Raw genomic sequence first — 20,522 nt, forward strand, 5'->3', positions numbered from 1 at the left:
ACTTTTCAAGGATCTAAATATTTCCTCCACCACTGGCCAGATTTGATAATAACAGATGGGGATTCCTTTAACTGGCAGCATATTTTAGCTCTATTTCTTGCAGCATCTAATGTTTTCATGAGACATACAAACTTAATCTACACCTTGAAAATCTAGTGGGCATTATCTGATACTGGACAATACACTGGGAGTTATATTCTATTTCCATTCCTTGATTTGCAGCGTTCAGGGTCAGCTGCTCATTGGAGCGAGCGTCAGCCAGGCCATGTTTACAATCATGCTTTGTCACTGCCAGGAGAGACAAAAGGTGCTGCTCGCTCATCGGCCGTGCCGTCAGCTCCTTGCACAGAGCTGAAACTCTAAATGTAGAACATTGACCAGTAACATTGTCCTCTCTACAGGGACATTGTTTAAAGGCATCAGCTTGAAGAGAGCTGTGAGAAAATGGACTACATTACAGTAACAATATAAACCTACTGCAATACAACTCGCCGGCTGCATTATCTAGAAAATATTGAACCTAAACTTGTTTGAGGTGACTGTGTTCATGTCACAACCCGCAACTGCAGCTGAGAATCCGCATTGAAAATCAATAGCAGGCCACATTCCACTGCATGTGCAAATGCGTGCTTCCAGGAATGGACACTTTCCTATGGTTGTTACATAATCAAACACACCCATGAGGAAAAAGTCATCAATAAGTTTAGGCAGAGTAAATAAAGTGTGTAACAAACACATGGATTATACTGTGAATAAACTGCTTAATTGTGGCTAAAAATAAAAATAAACGTATGCCCACTTTACTCACTCAAGTATAGCATGAGCCCACCAAATATTTGGAGTTCCTTGGTTGAAGTTCTCAATAATTACTGAAGTTCTCTTTGATGGAAACAGAGGGGATGAGACTGTACTGTATGTGGCTTGGTGATGCTGATGTTGGTGACTCACAGGCTGCTCCAAAACCTCTGGTCCCAACCACAGACTGTAAAGGTCCCAACACTTCAGCATCTGACCAAGCAGCTGCTCCCTCTGCTGTGGACGCCCCACTACTGCATACAGCTGAGTGCGCAGGTTTTCTTTACAGGAACTTTGGGATTTACCAATCGTACCAAATTGTACGTTATACAACGGTGTTCACAGGCTGAGCAGTACGCGGCGCGCCCCTTTTAAATTCCTCCACATTAAATCTCTGTATGCACACACAAAACTAAAACTGCACCAAAGGAATAGAAAAAGAGAGCACACATTACAGACAGTAAACAGGGGTCTATTTTATTTTGAACAAGTCTTTTAATTAATGCATTTCAAGTACTCCAAAAATTACATCTCTTTGCACAATACAATTTGAAATTTTTTTTTTTTTGTAAAAATGTTCAAAGTGAACAAAAATTTCCGATACTGTATAAAACACAGTGAACATTAAAATCAGACAGTAGTATTACTTTTTAATCTTGTGTTCTTTCGGCCTACATCACCTACAACATTTGAACTCAATTTGGACATTTTCAGTGCACGTTTATCTAAAAACTTTACCAAGACTACGAAATTAAAAAGAAAGTAAATTTACAGGCATTATTCTTCTGCTCTTCTACCCAAACCATGCCACAGGGGAACGAAGACAAAAATGAGAATGTAACATGAACTCCATCACCCTGAATTGTTTTACCATTGATGATGGTGGAGAAAAGTATCATAAGCAGACTTCAGTTCAACTAGCACATATAAGAACATAAATAACTTAGAGGAGATGAAAGTTTGTCACATATGAACATCTTTGAACAACTTACTCTGTAATTAGAATACAAAAAATTAAACTGATGTATCAAAATGTAATTTTTCATTTTCAAATGAAATGCAAATTTTCGAAGTACTGTACAAGTTTACATGTAAATCCGCGAGGCTGAACAGGCGCGATCCAGCCTAGAAGAGGAATTTTAAAAAGAGCTCCATTTTGTACAGACATGTTATAGTGACCGCTGACCTGCCTAATTCATCTGCCATGTGAAATAAACTTTTAACTGTGAGACACATTGATTTTAATGTCCCCTCCAGAGCACATGTGATTATTACAACCATCAGGACAGTGTTATTAGTTGTGATTAGTATTGCATGCGTTTACAAATAATAATGCCAGGATAAAATAAAATCAAGAGCACAAAACGTACTTTGCCGAATATATAATGCAAAATTCCCACTTGAATTTCACCCACTTGCTGAATCTGAATGGTGGGTGAAAGGCTTGCGTGATAAATAAATCATGAGATTTTGCACAACATATCATGGCCAGATTATCACATCCTTTTGGTTAGTGTTATCATGTTATCATTATCAAAAATGCCCCCCATGCTGTGCTGCAGCGAGGGGAGAAAGAAAACACCTGAGGTCAAACAATCCAACAAAAAAAAACAATCACATCTCCTTCACTTCTTTAAAGTGGCTCCAGAAACTTTACAGGTGCTTCCTGTATTTTTATAAAACCTGTGCACAAAAAGATCAGTTGTATAAAGTTTTATGGCACGCTGATGTTAACTCACACAGAGACCTGCACTCATGAGCTCTCAAGGGGATTCAGTACGTGATGAAATCTGACCGGGAGATAACTGCAGGTGAGTTGTAAATTAAACAGCAGCTTGTCTCTTGTGAAACTAGTGAACACACTGAGGAAATGTGTGAATAGTGTGACAATACTGCTGCTTTATACTGCTCCTTCCACTTGTTTTAAGACTAACATTAATAGCTGTCAAAGTAAATAGTGTTGCGTGACATACAAATATTACAGACCTTGGTCAATTATTAGTCACATTTAATAAATGTGTCCGCATGCCCACATTGAAAAGTTCTTAGATTCGCTATCTGAAGAATAATAGAATTACTTTTTTTGTACATCCACACCGGAGTCATTTTTTTAAAATTTATTTCCACACTCCTGTTTACTAACTCTGTAACATGATACACTCTCACTTCTAAACTAAGTCACAGCAGCCTTTATATTCCCTCGCCTTCATATCTAGAATCATCATCATCATCATCAGCTTCAGTTAGTGGTTATTCATTCTTCATTATCAAAAACAAAATCGGTAAAGACAATAAAAGGTGATGTTCCCTTTCTGTTCCCATGACTCTTTACCTCATCTAGCTTGTTACACAACATGAGCAAATCATGATGTTAGCAAGACAATAAAAGAAAAATGAACAAAGGGACCTTGAACAGAGAAGGCCTAAAACGTGGGATATGGTGACCTTGTTCAAATTCGAAATCTAGCAATCTAACCAAAGTGAAAGAGATCCACCTGACTGGACGGCCGCGAAGAGAACTTGATGGCGCCAAATCCTCAACAGCAACGTCCAAGGAACTCATCACAACCATCATTCCTTCAATTATGTGTTAAGAGTCCTGAGAGCACTAACCGAAAAATAAAAGAAAAGAAGTGAAGAATTACACATTTACAGTAGAAGAAATAGTTTGTTTTCACTTATGATACACTAAATATGTACAGTCACATGCAGAAGACGGTCTGCACGAGAGACCGGAGCCTGTGTCTTTTGCCGTTTGACATGTGTAAATCACAAAAGTGCCACAAATCCCCACTGAGTGTCTCTCATTCCTGGCTAGAACGGCGAAAGAAAATCACGGAACAATTCACCAGCAGCCACGAGCGTGTCACTCAAGAAGACGTTGCAATAGAACAAAAAACACATCACAGAATGTACTAAAGCTACAGATGATTCCTTAACTCCTTGGCACTCCTTAAAAGAAAAAGAAAAAGATGGAACGGGATGCTAGATAGCACTGCATTGGAAATGGCTGATGTTTGAGTCCACTCCACAAAGAGCCAATCGAGTTGCTAGATAGTATTTTCTCTTTTTCACGTGTCTGTTTTGTCTGTAAATGGAGGATATGATGATGACTAACAACCATGTCAGGCTTTTCTTTGGATGGAGTGACGCTTTTGTTTCCCACTGTAGGCACAAGGAGGAGCCAAGGCATTGGGGGGAGGGGGGCAGGATGCAGGGTCTCAGCGTCTCATCTGGCCCATCTGATAGTTCTCTCTGGGCTGACGGTGGTGCCTCTGGGGTTGTGCCTGCCGCTGAGGCTGCCTCTGGGGTTGCCGCTGGCCGCCGTGTCCGTGCTGGTGGGCGTGCGGGTGCTGAGACTGGTGCTGCACCTGGGAGTTAGCATGCTGCTGCTGCTGCTGCTGGCTGCTGCGCCGCCTCTTCAAAGTGCCTGTCAGGAGAGAGGCCGTTAATTGAGCTTGTTAAAAGACAGACTGCGGGTTTACTGCAAACTAAATTGCACCTACTGACGCTCTGCTACTGATGCCTACACTGCAATAACAACAATCTGGCAAGTTCATTACATGCGACACTGTGAGAGATGAGTCCAATGAAATTGCGGCCGCAGGCTGTATCAGACTGTACGTCCGATATCAATTTGGAGGCATGTCAGATGATGCGAGGAAAGTGTGGTGAATCGTAGCGCTACAATCGCCAAAAAATAAAACTTGAGTCATTTCTCTTCACCGCTCTCAAGTTTTGGCCATGGTGGTGCCACATTGCATTGAAAAACCTCTGAAGAGGAGTGTGTGGACTAGCTTGTGGAAAAAGAGGACGTGGAATGCAATTCTGCAAAATGATTGGTTTTCAAACGTAGGTTATAGTAGCAGTCCCATTGTGGCATTTTGGTCCTAAATATCTGACCTTAGCCTTTTTTGGTTGTTTTAGCCTTAAATCGTCCATTAGACATGCCTCCCAGTGTGACCCAGGACCACTGCTTGTGTTTGATGACCAAAGATTTCAACCAAAGATTTAAATTTTCAAGTTTCTCTCACACTTGTGTTAATCAGTATGGCAATAAAGAAGATTTTACTAAACTCCCTCTATGTTCATTTAATGGCATTCATACCAAACCTAAGAATTTGAAAAAAAAAAAAAATTATAGAAAAGAATATATAGAAATAAATCAAACATATGATACTGTTCACATTCATGTATGAGTATGAGCCTTTCAGCCTGTGCAAACGTGCCAGATTCACTTTCTTTCGGAGTATAACTTATTTTAAAAAGTTCAATGCTGAAAGTTGAAACCTAAAATGAGTTTTGCAAACACTGTGACCATTGTAATTGGAAATGCTAAGAATGTGAGCTTATTCCACTGCAACAATAATCAAATGTATCAACAATTTGATCATATACCTATTGAGATAACAAAAAACAACAACAGTGTAATATTTGGTTAACATACCTGTAATTCTGCCTAATGTTTTTATTTATTGAGGTATGAACAGATACCTTTAGTTTTTTTCTTTTTTCACACTATGCATGTTGCTTAACATATGCAATAACCACGACAGTTTATTGTTAGGGGATGGACACAATATCACACCTTTAATACAACAACCCTTCAACTACAAATGAACAACATGTTTCAGTGCAGTTGGGTGGCAGGTGGTACATCCATGTGAACAGGTTAACTGTTGACACATGACAAAAACATGGTTTATCAGTGAAATGGCAAACCATGTGTAACCATTTAGAAAATATTTATAAATAAGTTCAATATTCTCTGGTGAGATTAACTTTCTTTGTAAATTTCTGGACTTACCTGGAAGTGGTTTGGGAGGGGGAAGTTTGGGGTTACTGCTTGGTGTATGCACACTACAGATCTTAATGAAGCCAGCCATGAGCATGATGAGGGCGATACCCATCAATAACACTGCCCACCAATGGGCCTAGAGAAGAGAATGAAGCACAAATCAAGCACAGTCAATACAAAAACACCTCATAATAATAACCAATCATCCGATCAGAATCAAGAAGTTGATACGTACCACAATCCACTCTGCAATGTTTTCATAGAGCTCTGGGTTGAAGATGGCCTTCTTCAGCCTGGCCAGCGGTCCGTCTGCATCCACCAGACGGCACTTCATGAAAACGTCGCAGTAGCCCTTGAAGTCATTGCACGGCGAGCCGGCTGGCAGCGTGGTCACTTTCTTATTGAAGAAACGAGCCAGGCGCTCTGATCCTGTGCTGCTGCATGTGTTGGGATTCACTGTGGAGATGAATCACAGACAGTCAACACCATTTAAATTATAAAGACAAAATCTCAAGCACATTATATTTAAAAAGTGATCAAGGTGGGGAAGGTAAATGACTCACTCTTCTCCATGCAGCACACATGGCAAAGCTCAGTCTCATCCTTGCCATCTTGGCTGGCACAGGTGCACGCTTCAAGCCCATACTTCTCACAGATGGAGCCAGAGCAGCCCTGTGGGGGAAGAGCATGAGGACAGGCAAGATCAGACGCTGACTGGTATGAAAATAAAGATGCTATAATAACCAGTTCTCCTAGGTGTGAAGTATTCAGCCACTTACCCCGTTGAGGCAGACTTGAGTCTCTCCGTGGCAGGCGGTGAAGTTGGCCTTGGGCTCAGATGTGGGGCACTGGGCACCGACTCCATTACACATGCCCTGGTGAGCGCACTCTGACTCCTCTCTGCACTTCTCATTACGACCCTTGTAAGAGCATTCCGCTGTACAACAAGGACCCTGGCTGGGACTGGTGGGAAACATAAGAGTTTGGTCAAGAATCACAAATCAAAAACGGTCATGCAAACAAAAACACAAAAATAACATCCACATCTACCTGCAGACTTTGTTGGGCTTTAATTTGCACTTCTTGTTGTCAGCCTGGTTGGCATCATAGCAGCACAGGTCCCTGCACTGATCACTGTAGCCACAGTCACACTCCTCTCCTGGCTCCACCAGGCCATTTCCACAGATGGGCTGACCAGACTCTGTTTAGGAAGGAAAAATATAATATTGAGTCTGGTCCCCAAAAACTGGAAAATGTTTAATATTTTGACTTCTTGTACTTAAGGCTAAAAGTGTATAAGAAATCAGACATTTACTATGAGATCGGTCTCATTACAAAACCCAACCTAACAAATACTGTTAGAGAGTTAGTTGCTGCAATAAAACAGGGAAACAAAACCAAAGTCTTTAAATAGAAGCAGACCATTGATAGAGTCAAATGCAACATTAAACTCAAACACACTTTGTAAGTTTGGTTGAGGAAAGGCAGGTGTACCGAGGTATTGGAAGCCTACACCAATATCTAATATTTTCCCAGTTATATCAGCCAAGATGGATATGCATGAGACTTCAAACAACAGCATGTGCTAAATAGATTAAGCTTTTTTAGTTGTTTGTTATGTTACTGATTTGACAGTTGTATTAAGTGTGACACTTGCAAAAAGAAAAAACAAGATTACAAAGCAAAATATGCCAAATACTGTCAGTAAAAATAACACCGGACTAAAGCCAAGATTGCATTTCAAAGCTAATACCAGCCAATGTGTTGGTGCTTCTCAAGTTGGCTGAAATAAATCACTAATAAGGGCACTGGGGTTAAACTCTCACACACTCATTAGTACAGGGAGAGCAGAATCAGAATTTACAAAACCTCAAGTTGGACAGTTAAGATGAAAACGTACCGACAAAACAGTTGCTTCTCTTCTTCTCCAGCACCTGGCTGATGTTGCGCACACTACAGATGGAGAACTTATTGTTGTTGAGCTTGTCTCCTGATGTAGCTCTTGCATACATGATATAATTGCCCTTCTCCTTCTTGTCTTGGCTCTTGGATTCTCCTGGGGTGCACTCAGATCCAGAGTCGTGCTGAGAATGAGAAAGAAATAAACAAAAAAAACAGGTTAAAAGAAGAAGGGAGAAAGTGTGCGAGCCTAATAAATTCATTCTGTGCATAAATGTGGCACGTCTAAGTAACTCACCGGGGAGCCAAAGTTGTGTCCTACTTCATGTGCAAAAGTGATATGGGAGACTTTTGGAGGTACGTGGGAGGCGTAGTTCTGTACAGTGATTATACCGGTGTTGAGAGATTTCTTTTTTCCGTCTGAGTATAGCTTGCTTTTTTCACAGATGCCTCCGGAGCTCCCTGGGAAAGAAAAGCACAAGTTGGAACAAACCTTCCAAACCCCAGCTACAAAACCTGAAGGATTTTGCTCATTAAAGAGGGAGACTCTTGCTCATTAAAGAGGGAGAATCTTGATAAATGTCATGACAGTTTTTCAATTAATGTCCAGATGACATAATGGCTTACTTCAAAACATAATTAGTGTCTTTGTCAACATGTTTACAGAACATGTTAAATTCAAATTGTTTGTCATTGCCAGCAGGAGACACATAACCTCCAACAGCAAATTGAAGATTTCAACAGTGCAATATTTTCCGTTAAAACTTCAAATTAAGAATGTAGCACATAAATCATCTTAGTTACCATTTCACCAGTAACAGAGTGCAACCAATATATAGCTAGGGCCATGATGAAAACCTTTGAGAATCATCACATCTGCACATTTCTGAATTGATATTTGAAGCACAAATCAACATCGGAATCAGCATTTGCAATCCCAAATACCACTGAGACCTTTCCTTGCTGTAGCTGCAATGTGTAATTCAGATAAGTAAATACTGTAATCTCTAATCTCAGGTGCTTTCTTAGAATAATCTCATATTCAACCAAGATCGGGTGTCCCTTGTGATAATGTGCATCGAACCCAGTACAAAGAATATTATACATGACATTATGCGATATATAATGCTTTAAAAAATAGGACCGATTTGATGAGTGGGGGGGTTGAGGAGGGGATGTGTTCAGGTTGTGAGCTGTATGCTCTGTGTTTTGTTATAAATCAAAATGAAAACTGTTAATCTATATTAAAAAAAAAAAAAAAAAGAGATTATTTGCAGTTTCTGATCACTGATGTCTTTCAGTACCTGAGGGGGCTCCCACCCAGGCCAAACCCAACACCCCGTCATCAAAGTCTCTGTCGGTGAACACATAAGCCAAGCAGTAGTCGTCATGGTTCTGTTCCGAGTTCAGCTCCAGGAACTTCTCCACACCGATGTTGGCAAAGCGGAACGGGTTGGATCGGTCCCTCTCATCACTGGTGGTGTTTATCTACACAAGAGGATGATGATGAGGTCAGAGGGTAGAGGAAGTGATCACATCTAAAATCAACAAAAGACTTAAAATAGGTATGACACTTACCCTGATCCTTTTCACCATGAAGCTGATGTTGCGAATGCCCATGAAGTCTGTGCCCTGATAGATAGCATCAATGGCCTTGACATGACTGGATATCTGAAAGAGTTAAGACGTAACAAAAAAACTTCACTTATGAGTGTACTTTACTGTACTCTACTGTGTTTTGTCCACCTCAGCCTGCTAGTGTTTCCCACAGCCGAACTCACTACAGTACGAATGAAAATTATAGTGTGTGAATGTTATTATTATAATACTAATTAGTAGTGCTGGCGAGATTAAGCCTCATGAAGCATTGAAGCTTTCCAGCAAAGTGGTTTGCAAAATGTTTAATTTCTCGAGGCGTCATTTGCTCACAATACCACCTGTTGGTACCTGATACAGTTTTTGACTGAATTTCGCACCAGTAAAGACTTACGTAATCAATCAATCAATCAATCAATCAATCAATCAATCAATCAATCAATCAATCAGTGCTGTCAGTTAAACGGGTAATTAACGGCGTTAACGCTAACCCATTTTAACAGCGTCAAATTTTTTGGCCCAGCAAACTTTGTAGTTTTTTCACATGCTGTTGCAACAACTAGTAACGTTAGAAAAACTACAACACCACACCGGATCTAGCTGGACCGGAATCTAAACAACAGGCACGCTGCACACACTTGTTTGCACTTGCTTGCGAGCCGGCCAAAGAGTAGTACATACCTGCAAACTAGTCGCTTTTCGACGAAAATCGCCGTTTTGAATGGGGTCCGAGACACGGTGCTAATACGGCACCGGTGCCTTAACGACCGTTATCTACCGGACCAAATAGCAACACGGATTTCGGTGCCTTATTTAGGTGCCACCTAGATGCCTGCGCTTCTTTCCGATGCTCCGAAAACGGACATTAGAGGGAACTGAAACATTGCCGCACAGGAGGCCAGTCAACGCTACACTTAGCAGCAGGTAACGTTAGCCTACCGTTAGCTAGCAGCTGGATTAAACACGGTTAAAGTGTAAAGTGTGTCTGTATTTCACTGGAGAGGACTCCAACACCGGACTGTAGCTGCCGTTGTCTGAAAAACACAGTCATGATGTTATGTTGCTCGCCTCGCCAGCCTCGTGGTGCATTCTCTGTAATTGTAAAATACCCTTTTCCCATCCAGTGGTTGTTTTCACTGTTTTGTGCTCCTTTTTTTTTTTTAGATCAACTTTTTATTGTTTTATATTTTTGAACATACAGAACAGACAAATACAATTGAACAAGGTGCTCCTTTTTTAAATCTATCTATCTATCTATCTATCTATCTATCTATCTATCTATCTATCTGTTCAGGCACAGTTTTAAAAGTATCGTATCATGTTGATAAGAGCATTAAAATGAGAAATAAATAATGGGACAAAAAGAAATCAAGGGACATTTACTGTATTATACAGCATTACTGTATAATAAACCAATTTCCTTGAGAGGAATGCAGCTATCAAACGTGTGTAAATCAATAGGGTCATAATATAATAGTAGGAGGGGTTATTTTAGTAGCTATTCTTAAACTGGTACATTGCAATGGTTTAACTGGGCAGAGGGCAGTGAATGTGAGCGTGTAAATCACGGATGTATAATAAAACCGAGTGGATTCAAACCACTTCATAAACCAGTCACGTGGTACGGATGGTCAACGAGGCTTTGGATGTCATCAATGACCTCATCTGTCTAAAACGATACTAGCCTCGATACGCGCTTCACGGAAAACTTCTGGGATTTCTCAACACATGCTTCGAAGCCTCGGCACAGAACGTAACATCACTACTAATTACCCTTTATACTCTTGTATTTGATGTAACAGTAAAAAAAAACCAAAACTAAATACTGACTGTATAAATGTGTATAAATCTAATTCTAACAGCACCACAGTAGCATCAAATGTGTCAAGTGAGTGACAGGGACAGTGTATTACCTGTGCAATCACAGCCTCTCTGGTCTTGTAGTACTTGTAGAAGAGGTGATCAGTCTGAATGAAAAGCTGGCAGGTGTTTTTCTCAACCTGGGCCATCCTCTTCTTCCTCAGCAGCACTGGTTCATTAAAGCCCGCCTCAGTGTGGAGCACCTGGTGTGAGAAAATGAAGAGTAGAAAGTAGACAGTTAAATAAAACATAAATATAACATTTCAACCAAACAGTGGCTAAATAAATAATGTCCGGTATTTTTAGGCTGTGGTTTTTCAGCTGCAGTTCAGTATGTTGCTGTGGAAAATGTACTGTATGTGTCACATACAATAATATGGTGGGACAAAAAGTAAGAAATGAGAACAATATAATATGGATGTTTTGGTTTAGGAAACATATATTGATTTTTTTTTTTTTGGTTCGCGTGATACAAATTGAACAAGGACATATGCAATTTCCAGCTAGCATCTTTGTTTGGATTAGAAAAAAGTGGTTGGAAATCTTTTTTTGTCATACAGTGGACTGAATATTTTTTCATGAAGCGGTTTAGAAGAGTCCCTGAGGATTCTGGAAAATATTCAGAACAGCAGTCAGTGTTGTAAATTGGCCTGCAGGGTTTTTCAAAGATCACTGGACAGTGAGATTAAACTAGCTTTCCACAATTCATGGAGATTTTTTGCCATTCGAGAATTGATATAAATTGTCAAAAATCCCTCCAAAATACCGCATTAAGACACCAAGTAAGTAAGCCAGGAAGACTCTTATGTTACTCACTCATTCTCATTCCCCTCACTCTCCTTCTTCTACGGCTTCTTCTTATCAGTTGATTAGGGGCGTTTACTATTTTAGTTAAACCAACCAATTAACCCAACCAGATTTAGCCACAATCTCGCTCAGCCAAGCACATCTTTGCTGTCAATATTTAAATGTGTATTTAAATCCTCTCCGTTGCTGTCAGCTCCCCCCCGTTAACCTCCAGTTCATTATTTCCAGCTCCCAGCTCTGAGCTAACCAGAGCTCGCTCCTCTTCTCATTCATCCAGATCTCTGCATCCTCTTCATTCATCACCATCACAGACTCCTACGGGGGTATCCTACACTACTCACGGCTTCTCAACCCCCTCTTACATATGACGACATCAGAATGGGAAATTTGATGATGTCACAATGGGGCCTAATTGCCAAGGACTTTTCTAATTTATCATTTTTATTGTGTGTGTCAATAAATAATTGTTCACTCAAAATGAGCCCTCTCCTGATTGAAATGGTCTCACTAAATTGAAATGGCTACAATGGGAACTGACATCATCACACATTAATACAATTCCCTCCAATTCCCAATCCCCTCATTTAATAGTGTCAGCTTTCCAGTCATACCCAATTTATGCAACTCCAAGACCCCAGTATGCAAAATTATTAAAATACACCATTTTAGAATAGGCAAAAAATAACACCTGTATTCTGCATGAGAAAAACTGCATGGTTATTGTCCAAACTGCAAAGGATTAGCATAAAGTCTGTATGGTAAGTCTGTAAAGGGGAGACTTGTGGGTACCCACACAAACACTTTTCATTCAGATATTTTGAATGGAGGTCAAGGGACCCCTTTGAAAATGACCACGCTAGTTTTTCCCTCACCAAACTTTAGCCTAACTTTGGAGCATTATTTTGCCACGTTGCCGACAAGCATTACATAGTTGGTACCATTGGATTCCTTAGATCGTCTAGTTTCGTATGATATGAATATCTTCACTCTATCTTCACATCTGAGCCTGCTACAGATTCTGAAAGACAAAAGGTTGTCCGGGCCCGCCGGCGGGGCAGCGGAATGTCAAGGTGTTAACTAATGTTTGACCAGTTAACAAAACAGCATCCAAGCTTACTTGTTTATTATTGTGTGTTGAGGAGTAGTAATGTCACTTATTTCATAGTTTTAAACATACAATATTTTCCATGGGAATTATAATTTTATGGACATTTGCTGCCATTTGTTGTGGATTTCAGGCTCTGCATACATCCCTAATTTAGACAAAAAAGTACAAAACATTTAGCAAACAACTTTTATTTCCTGCTATTGTGAGGAGCTACTAATTAATGAAAATTGATTGAGCTGAGATAGGCTGTTCTCACCATTCAAAATAACCTCAAAGTGCACACAGAGACTTAAAAAGGCATCCATGGGTATCTCTGAACCTGACTAAGAAAGAAAAATGTAAATTTCCCCCAAAAACCAAACTCCTTTTAATAGTCACTGAAAGGGTTTACTGTGGTCAAGTTCACCTTGGGTGGCTCCTCTACGGCCGAGGCTTGGTACTTCTTCATCCTTTCAAACACTGAGCTATCAGCACAGCCTCCCTCTGGGCCATACTTGTGCGGGTAGTCTGAGTGAGAGAGGCAGACACAACACAGTTAGGATTATAGGAGACAATATTAGCTACTTAACCCCGTGAGTCTCTCTATTTCTGGCGCTATTCATGATCAGCTAATGGATGTACTTACATGCCACTTGAGCCTAGCTTTGCTATGTGAGTTGCTACTTTCATGTTGCTCTCATTAGCAATTCCTTTCACACTTGGGTTTAATTTGCCCCTCAGCCACTTACAATATGTACACAGATGATTTGAAAAATAAGGGGTGCCAGTGTAGTGAAGTATGCTTGGTGCTCACTATCAGTACCAACATAGTAAAGACTTCTAAAATCAGCCAGTAGCCCGAGAGAAAGGTTGTGTTACTCAGCTAATGAGTACCCAGGGTATCTCTGCTCCTTGGGGGGGGGGGTTGGGTGTCGATCACACCAGTCTGCCTCCATCAGCTGAGCTGCCCTAACCTTGCACTTCCCAGGTTCACACATTTACATATGTGTGCATCCAATTAAAAATACTTGATGATTTCATCATGTCAAAGTATTTGTGTAGCTGAAGTAGCTGGGGACTCACGTATGTCGTCTTCGTGATAGATGACTGAGTGGAAGGGCACGTTTTTGCCCTCCAGGTATCTCTCAGCAGGCTCAACGTAGTAGTTGCCATGATAGCTCTGAATGAAGCCCTCAAACTTACCATCCACGATGGAGCCATGAGTCAGGGTACCTTTCTCACCTAGGAATCCAAATTACAGAGGATTGACACAAGATCAAGCATCACTGCAGTGATACATAAAAACAAGTATATTAAAATGAGAAGGACAAACTTACCGTAGATTTCTCCAGTGTAGATATGAGAGGTATCAAATGGAATCTCGTCTCCTGAAACGTCTACCTTGAAATCTTGGGCAAACAAGGTGGTTTCCCTCTTCATTCGTAAATTAAAATGCCTGAAATCAAAGAAATTAAACTATAGGCAATAGGAAGAAAAAAAGACATTTTAATGTGATAAGAGAGAGGTGATAACATAGGAAAAGTGTCATCTATATTGCGAGAACTTTGTTTCCGAAACAGTCTGCTTCTATTATCCATTTCACACAGTGGTCTCACCTTGGAAGGTAAGCAATATTCACGCGGTCTTTGAGAAAAAGGAAAATGCAAAGAAAAGGGGAAAAAGGTGAAAGAAAGAGCATGCCATGGTTTGGCAAAAAGAAAACATCTACGCTGTTTTCTGTTGCAGAAGGAAAACTACTGTCTTATCTTGTAAGACAGGGAACAGAAAATAAGAACATCTTAGAAACTACAGTAAACCTTGTGTTTCATGTAACACCTACACAATGCTCATAATTGTGTGCTTGTATTGTGTGTAAGTTACTGTTCTGTAGGTCAGACAGCAGTTAAATTAACTGCATGAAAACCGTTTTTTAGATCAGAAAAATATAGTCAAACTAGACATGATGGCACATAAATCTGTTAAATGTACAGAACATACTGGAACCAAAATTATTTTCTGTTATGACTTACTTGTAAGGTGAAAACATGTTAAACTTAAAGGTCCCATGACATGGTGCTCTTTGGATGCTTTTATATAGACCTTAGTGGTCCCCTAATACTGTATCTGAAGTCTCTTTCCCAAAATTCAGCCTTGGTGCAGAATTACAGCCACTAGAGACAGTCCCACAATGAGCTTTCCTTAGTATGTGCCATTTCTGTGTCTGTAGCTATTGAGGAGGAGAGAGGGGGGGCAAGGTGGAGGGTGGGGTGTGGCCTTGACCAACTGCCACTTTGCTCGTTTGAAAGCCATGATGTCTCTCTCTCATGGGTGGGCCAAATTCTCTGGGCAGGCAAAGCAGAGAAAGGGGAGGTAATCTTGCTCCACATGAAGTCATAAGGAGCAAGGTTCCAGATAGGATCATCTGAGCTTTCATTTTCTCATAGGCAGAGCAGGATAACCAGGGCTCGGTTTACACCTATCACCATTTCTATGGTGGGGGACCATAGGCAGGCTGGGGGAACTCATATTAATGTTAAAAAAACTCATAAAGTGAAATTTCCATGCCATGGGACCTTTAATGTGCTCATGTTATGCTTTTTGGCTTTTTCCCTTTCCTTTATTGTGTTATATATCTTTTTTGTGCATGTTATAGGTTTACAAAGTGAAAAAGCCCGAAGTCCACCCCAAAGGGACTTACCATTTCCAACAGAAAACACTGTTCACAAACTGCTCCAAACCGCTATTGTAGTCCAGCCTTTTCTTCCGTGACGAAAGCGCGTCATTTTGTAACACACGTTATGCTTGCTTAGCTGCTAGCGTGGCACACCCTCATAGTCTGCTTCTGACTAGCTAGCAGTGCTTACCTAGTTACTGTGCATGTACGACTCCCAACGAAGATGAAATAAAAGTGTGATTCCTCACTCTGTAGCTAAAACAGAGAGCTCAACACACAGGGTGAAAGGAGGAGCTGCAGCAATGTGTAGTACAACACAAATATGGTGTTTTTTGAAAATGACACCATGTAAACCTATTTTGATATAACCTCTAAATACAATTATGAACCTGAAACTGAGCATAATATGAGCACTTTAAAACACATCCATACACAACACCAGCAAGTGGAAGGTGGATGGGGTGCTGCAAATTAAATATAAGAATTTGAGTTGTGTTTTGAGCTTTGTCATGAATTCAAAGGAAAAGAAGCTGACATTCCTTCTTTTCAAAAGAACAGACATCTTCCTTCTGTGTGTTTGTTTGCACAGCTCTTTTCGATCTCTTCCCTATTAGGCAGCATCAGAGTTTGGGAACAGCAGGCCCTGCTACATGCAGGACGACTAACAGCCTTTGCCAAGCTCCCCGCCAGATGGTCTTGACTTTGTCATGGAGAGTGTGGACACTTTCTATCAAACAACACCACCTCTTCAAAGTGCTGGATGAGGAACCATGAAAAGACTCCATTTGTCCATCCATCTTCTATACCTTAAAAGGGGTTCCCACCCAGGTATCAAGTGAACAGAAATGCCCTGGAAAAACCTGATTCATCACAGGGCTAACTAACAGACACACCAACACATTACAGTTTCTACTTCACCTAACTTGCATGTTTAGATTGTGGCAGGAAACTGGAACAAACCCACACTAGGGCTGCAACTAACAACCATTTTTATTATCGATGAATCTGCTAAATAATCTTCTAAATTAAAGCGATTAATTGTTTGGGCAAAATTCATGTCTTCAAATAACTTTTGTCCAACCAACAGTCCCAAACCCCAAAATTATCAGTTTACTATGACAAAGAAAAGCAGGAAATCCTTGCAACTGAAATCCTGGAACTAGGGAATGTCTAGCATTTTTGCTTTAAAAAAAGTCTTGAACGATTAATCGACTATCAAAAATAGTTAACATAGCGAGGTAATTTCTTGCTGATCAATCAATTGATTTAATCACGTTTTCTCTAATGGAGACCATAGAAACTACACAGAAGGAACTAAGGATGAGATTTAAAATCCTCCAATCTTGACCTCCACCTTTATTCAAAAACAATGTAGGCATAAGGGAGGAGTTTTGCAAATAACAGGTAAATAAAGATATAGATGAGGAGACATAAAAATAGACAGAGATACAGACAGAATGTCCCTTCAGGGTAATATCTAGGAAAACAGACAAACCTTCCATGGGCGTGAAAATCTAAATGAAGAAACTTGTCTTCATGAGAGAGTGCCCTCTTAGCCCTCTGATGGTTGCTGTGCACAAGCTCGGTGTCATAGGACAGGCCTTCATAGTGACGGATGTACTTGTTCAGGGGATTTCTATAGTGTCCTGTGTGAAAAGAACAGAGGAACTCATGTTATCAGCAAAAACAAAAAATACAAGCATTATGAAAGATAATTAAATGCATATCCTTATAGAATCAAAGAAAATGACACCACAGACACCCTAGGTGTATGGATACAATCTTTTTGTCATTCATTCTGGGTTGTACATGTATGTGTACTTGTCTGTATGTAAGTGGACCAATAAATAAGATGTGTTTAGGTGTGCCTCATTACACAGAAATTAAAGATAAGGTAACCAACATATAAGGACAAATTGGACACTACCAAAGAAAATACTAACATCTAAGTCCATAAGTTTGTTACCGCCTTGGTACCACAGTGTGCCTGTCACATCGACTATTTTTAGCAGATGGCAGAAAAAAAGATTAGTATTAGATCATCTTATTTGAGTCTTTAAGGTGATATTAGAGTACAACAGCTACGTTTTAGAGTAAGTTATATTTTAGGTGTCCAAAAAAAATGGATGGCAGATGTTTGAGAGGCAGGATTAAAATGATGGACATTGACAGAAAACCAGTATGGTGCGTGTTTTAAAATTCAGCTAAATATATTTAAGTCAAATGGCAGCCAGTTTTGGAACTGTGCTTAACAACAGCCTCCAGCGTCACAGCATAATTATTTTGCCACCAGAAGAGTGGGTGGTGGGCTTGAAGAAAAATGATTCCCACCCATTTCACTGCATCACACTCAAAAGCAGTGTGACAGACTCCATTTCAAGAAAACATAGTAATTTTTATTTTATTTAAGTCCTTGTTAAAGTTACATTGTTTTTTTATGTTTAGACAGTAAACTAAGCATACTGGCGGCGAGTCTATAAGATCTGATCTTTGCCCCTTAAACCAAGAGAAAAGTATTTTCAGTAAATATAGCATATGTAATTAGGACAGTCTGATAGGTAATTATGCCTGACTAGTGAGTCATAAATTATAGGATTCAGTGTAACTATGTAAGAAACATGGGTAAGTAGACCAGGCTTCAGCTAGTTCTCTGTTCATGGGAAGTATGAAATATTTAGGTGCTAACATTAAATTTTTCATTGAGGTGACTATGAGAAGTGAAGGCTATGACTATTCTGAAATATCTTAATCTCTTAAGGCCTACAAAAATAAGATAAACAACTTCATAGATCATACAAACCATGCAAATTATTTAAAGACCTGTACAAAACAACATATGATTGATAACATGATGTGGTGAAGCACATTCTTTTGATGTTACTTTTACTACAGGCCCTATTATGTGAAAATGTTGGGACTGCTACTTTACAATTTGACAAAGGAACCAGCTTGAGATTTAAAATATTCTGATTGCCAAATATAAACATGGACTCTACAACTGACAGACGATTCTAGAAGTAAATTTGAGTCCTATGTGGCTAATTGTCTTTTACTGCTAAACGATTTAAAAACACAGTAAGATAAGATACACCTTTATTGATCCCCAGTGGGAAATGCAGCAGTACAATAGACTCAACATAAATGTATACATATTATTATAGAAATACATAAGAGAGGTCCACAAACTAAAGTAGAACAGAATAAAATAGAAACTATACAAGAGTATTTGGAGGCAAATGACATGATGAAGTGACAGTGGTGTGATTTATAGCAGCAGTCAACAGGTCTAAACAGTGTAACGTTACACCAGACTGATATGGTTAAGTAATGAAACCCAAGTGTTTGTCTGTATTAATATAATATAGTGCAATAGTCAACGTTAACTTTATGATACAATATAGTATAATGATATAGTGAGGAGATGAGACATAATAAAAGTGCAGTAGTAGGTTAATATAGTATAGAACTTAATATATAGCAACGTTACAACAATATAACAGTAGCGGTATATGGCAGATAAATTATGCCGTAACGTAGCTACATCACAAAAAATACAGTATTTTTACGGAGGGGTAATTTCGTTCAAAAAAATACCCATACAGACCAATTACTTTTAAAATACTGAATACAGAGTTGTTGCGCCTAAGTAAAAGACAGTACCGTATGCTACGTTAAATTAATGTTAGAGAATAGCGACAATAGTATAACGCTAGCATAAGACACAGCATTGGACAGTCTCAACACAGAAACAAAATTATGCCTGCAAAACTGAAAACGTGTCGGTCATATGAAGCGTAAACACTGACACGGTGCAGGTAACATAATGACAGTGGCTTCATGTATTATTGTTGACAGAAATCGTAACGTTAGAGGCTAAAGTGTTAGCTAGCACAAAGCTAACGGTCCGTTAACCCAGTCGGCATCTCCATCTTCTCATAACAATGGCTGTCGGCGCTATTCGCACGATAACAACAAAACCGACACAAACCTGACAAGAAAAACGGTGACAACACGCAGAAATAATTAATCAATATCGGTTTATTTCAATCAACTGCACGAATCCAAGTAAGCTTTTACACTATATATCATTTGTTAGCTTGAAGTAATACTGCAAAAAGGGTGCAGTCCTCTTCATAACAAGCAGGCCCTGCTGATCCCTCCTGTTAGCTAACGGGCTATCAGCTTTTCTCCTCTTAGCTTCATGGATTCAACACAACTTGTAAGGTTTTCTTGGGAAATGCCTCACTCACCTTGGGTGTAGTTTAGTAGGTACACGAAAAGGAAAACTTCAAGAAGAAGCATGTCTGACAAATCCATTGTTAGAACATTGATATCCTTTCCACTTTATTGTCCTACTTAGATAGGCGCAGACGCCCTGTGTGTTTATTGCACCTTCCTCTCATCGCCTCCTCTCTCCAGCGTCGTGACGTCAGACGCACGGCAGCTTGGCATCCCTTCCTCCATGATCCCTTCCCCCAAATGCGTCCATGATCCAGGCCTACATACATTACAGTCCGCCAGGCACACCGTTAAATATGCCTGGGTGTAATGTATGTATACATCTTTTCCACCCACCATTAAAGGTACATTAGAAAACAGAAAAATAACACCAAAGTTGTCTTTTAATATTTCGGTGTCCAAATCAGTTCTTACATTATACATACAGTATAAAGACAGTTCAGTGACAGATCTTTCTAATACCATTATATATTGTTTTATTAAAATTTATAATTGGTTTTCTTTGATAATCAATTTCATAATTTTTAAACAAAAATGCCAATTCCATGGCTAAAGCACTCACCCAAGTTCCAGCTTCTCAAGTGTGTCTTTCTTTGTCAAATGTGATGGCTGTTGTAGTAAGCATTTGGGTTTCAGACCGTTGTTTTGTGATGATCACAACTTGGACTCTCGGAAATTGTAATTTTCACCATTTTCTGACATTCCAAAAGGTTAATCAATTAATGGAGAACAACATTTTTAACTTAGCAACTTAAACTTAACCCTTG

General features: G+C 39.7%; 1 protein-coding gene across 1 annotated transcript; it reads right to left on the reverse strand.

Moving 5' to 3' along the window:
• Positions 1 to 1,251: 1,251 nt before the first annotated feature.
• On the reverse strand, positions 1,252 to 19,951 carry LOC120564004 (disintegrin and metalloproteinase domain-containing protein 10-like). The gene is made up of 16 exons (XM_039808574.1): positions 19,767 to 19,951; positions 17,012 to 17,162; positions 14,180 to 14,298; positions 13,926 to 14,084; positions 13,270 to 13,370; positions 11,002 to 11,151; positions 9,071 to 9,163; positions 8,797 to 8,980; positions 7,791 to 7,954; positions 7,494 to 7,677; positions 6,644 to 6,794; positions 6,373 to 6,556; positions 6,157 to 6,265; positions 5,829 to 6,049; positions 5,603 to 5,729; positions 1,252 to 4,225 (listed from the first exon to the last, which is right to left on the reverse strand). Exons 1-16 carry the CDS (start codon positions 19,831 to 19,833, stop codon positions 4,017 to 4,019), a joined length of 2,373 nt encoding a protein of 790 aa, XP_039664508.1. The 5' UTR covers positions 19,834 to 19,951; the 3' UTR covers positions 1,252 to 4,016.
• Positions 19,952 to 20,522: the final 571 nt, after the last annotated feature.

The sequence above is a fragment of the Perca fluviatilis genome, chromosome 8 (assembly GCF_010015445.1).
Source record: "Perca fluviatilis chromosome 8, GENO_Pfluv_1.0, whole genome shotgun sequence".
NCBI classification, from domain to species: Eukaryota; Metazoa; Chordata; class Actinopteri; order Perciformes; family Percidae; genus Perca; species Perca fluviatilis.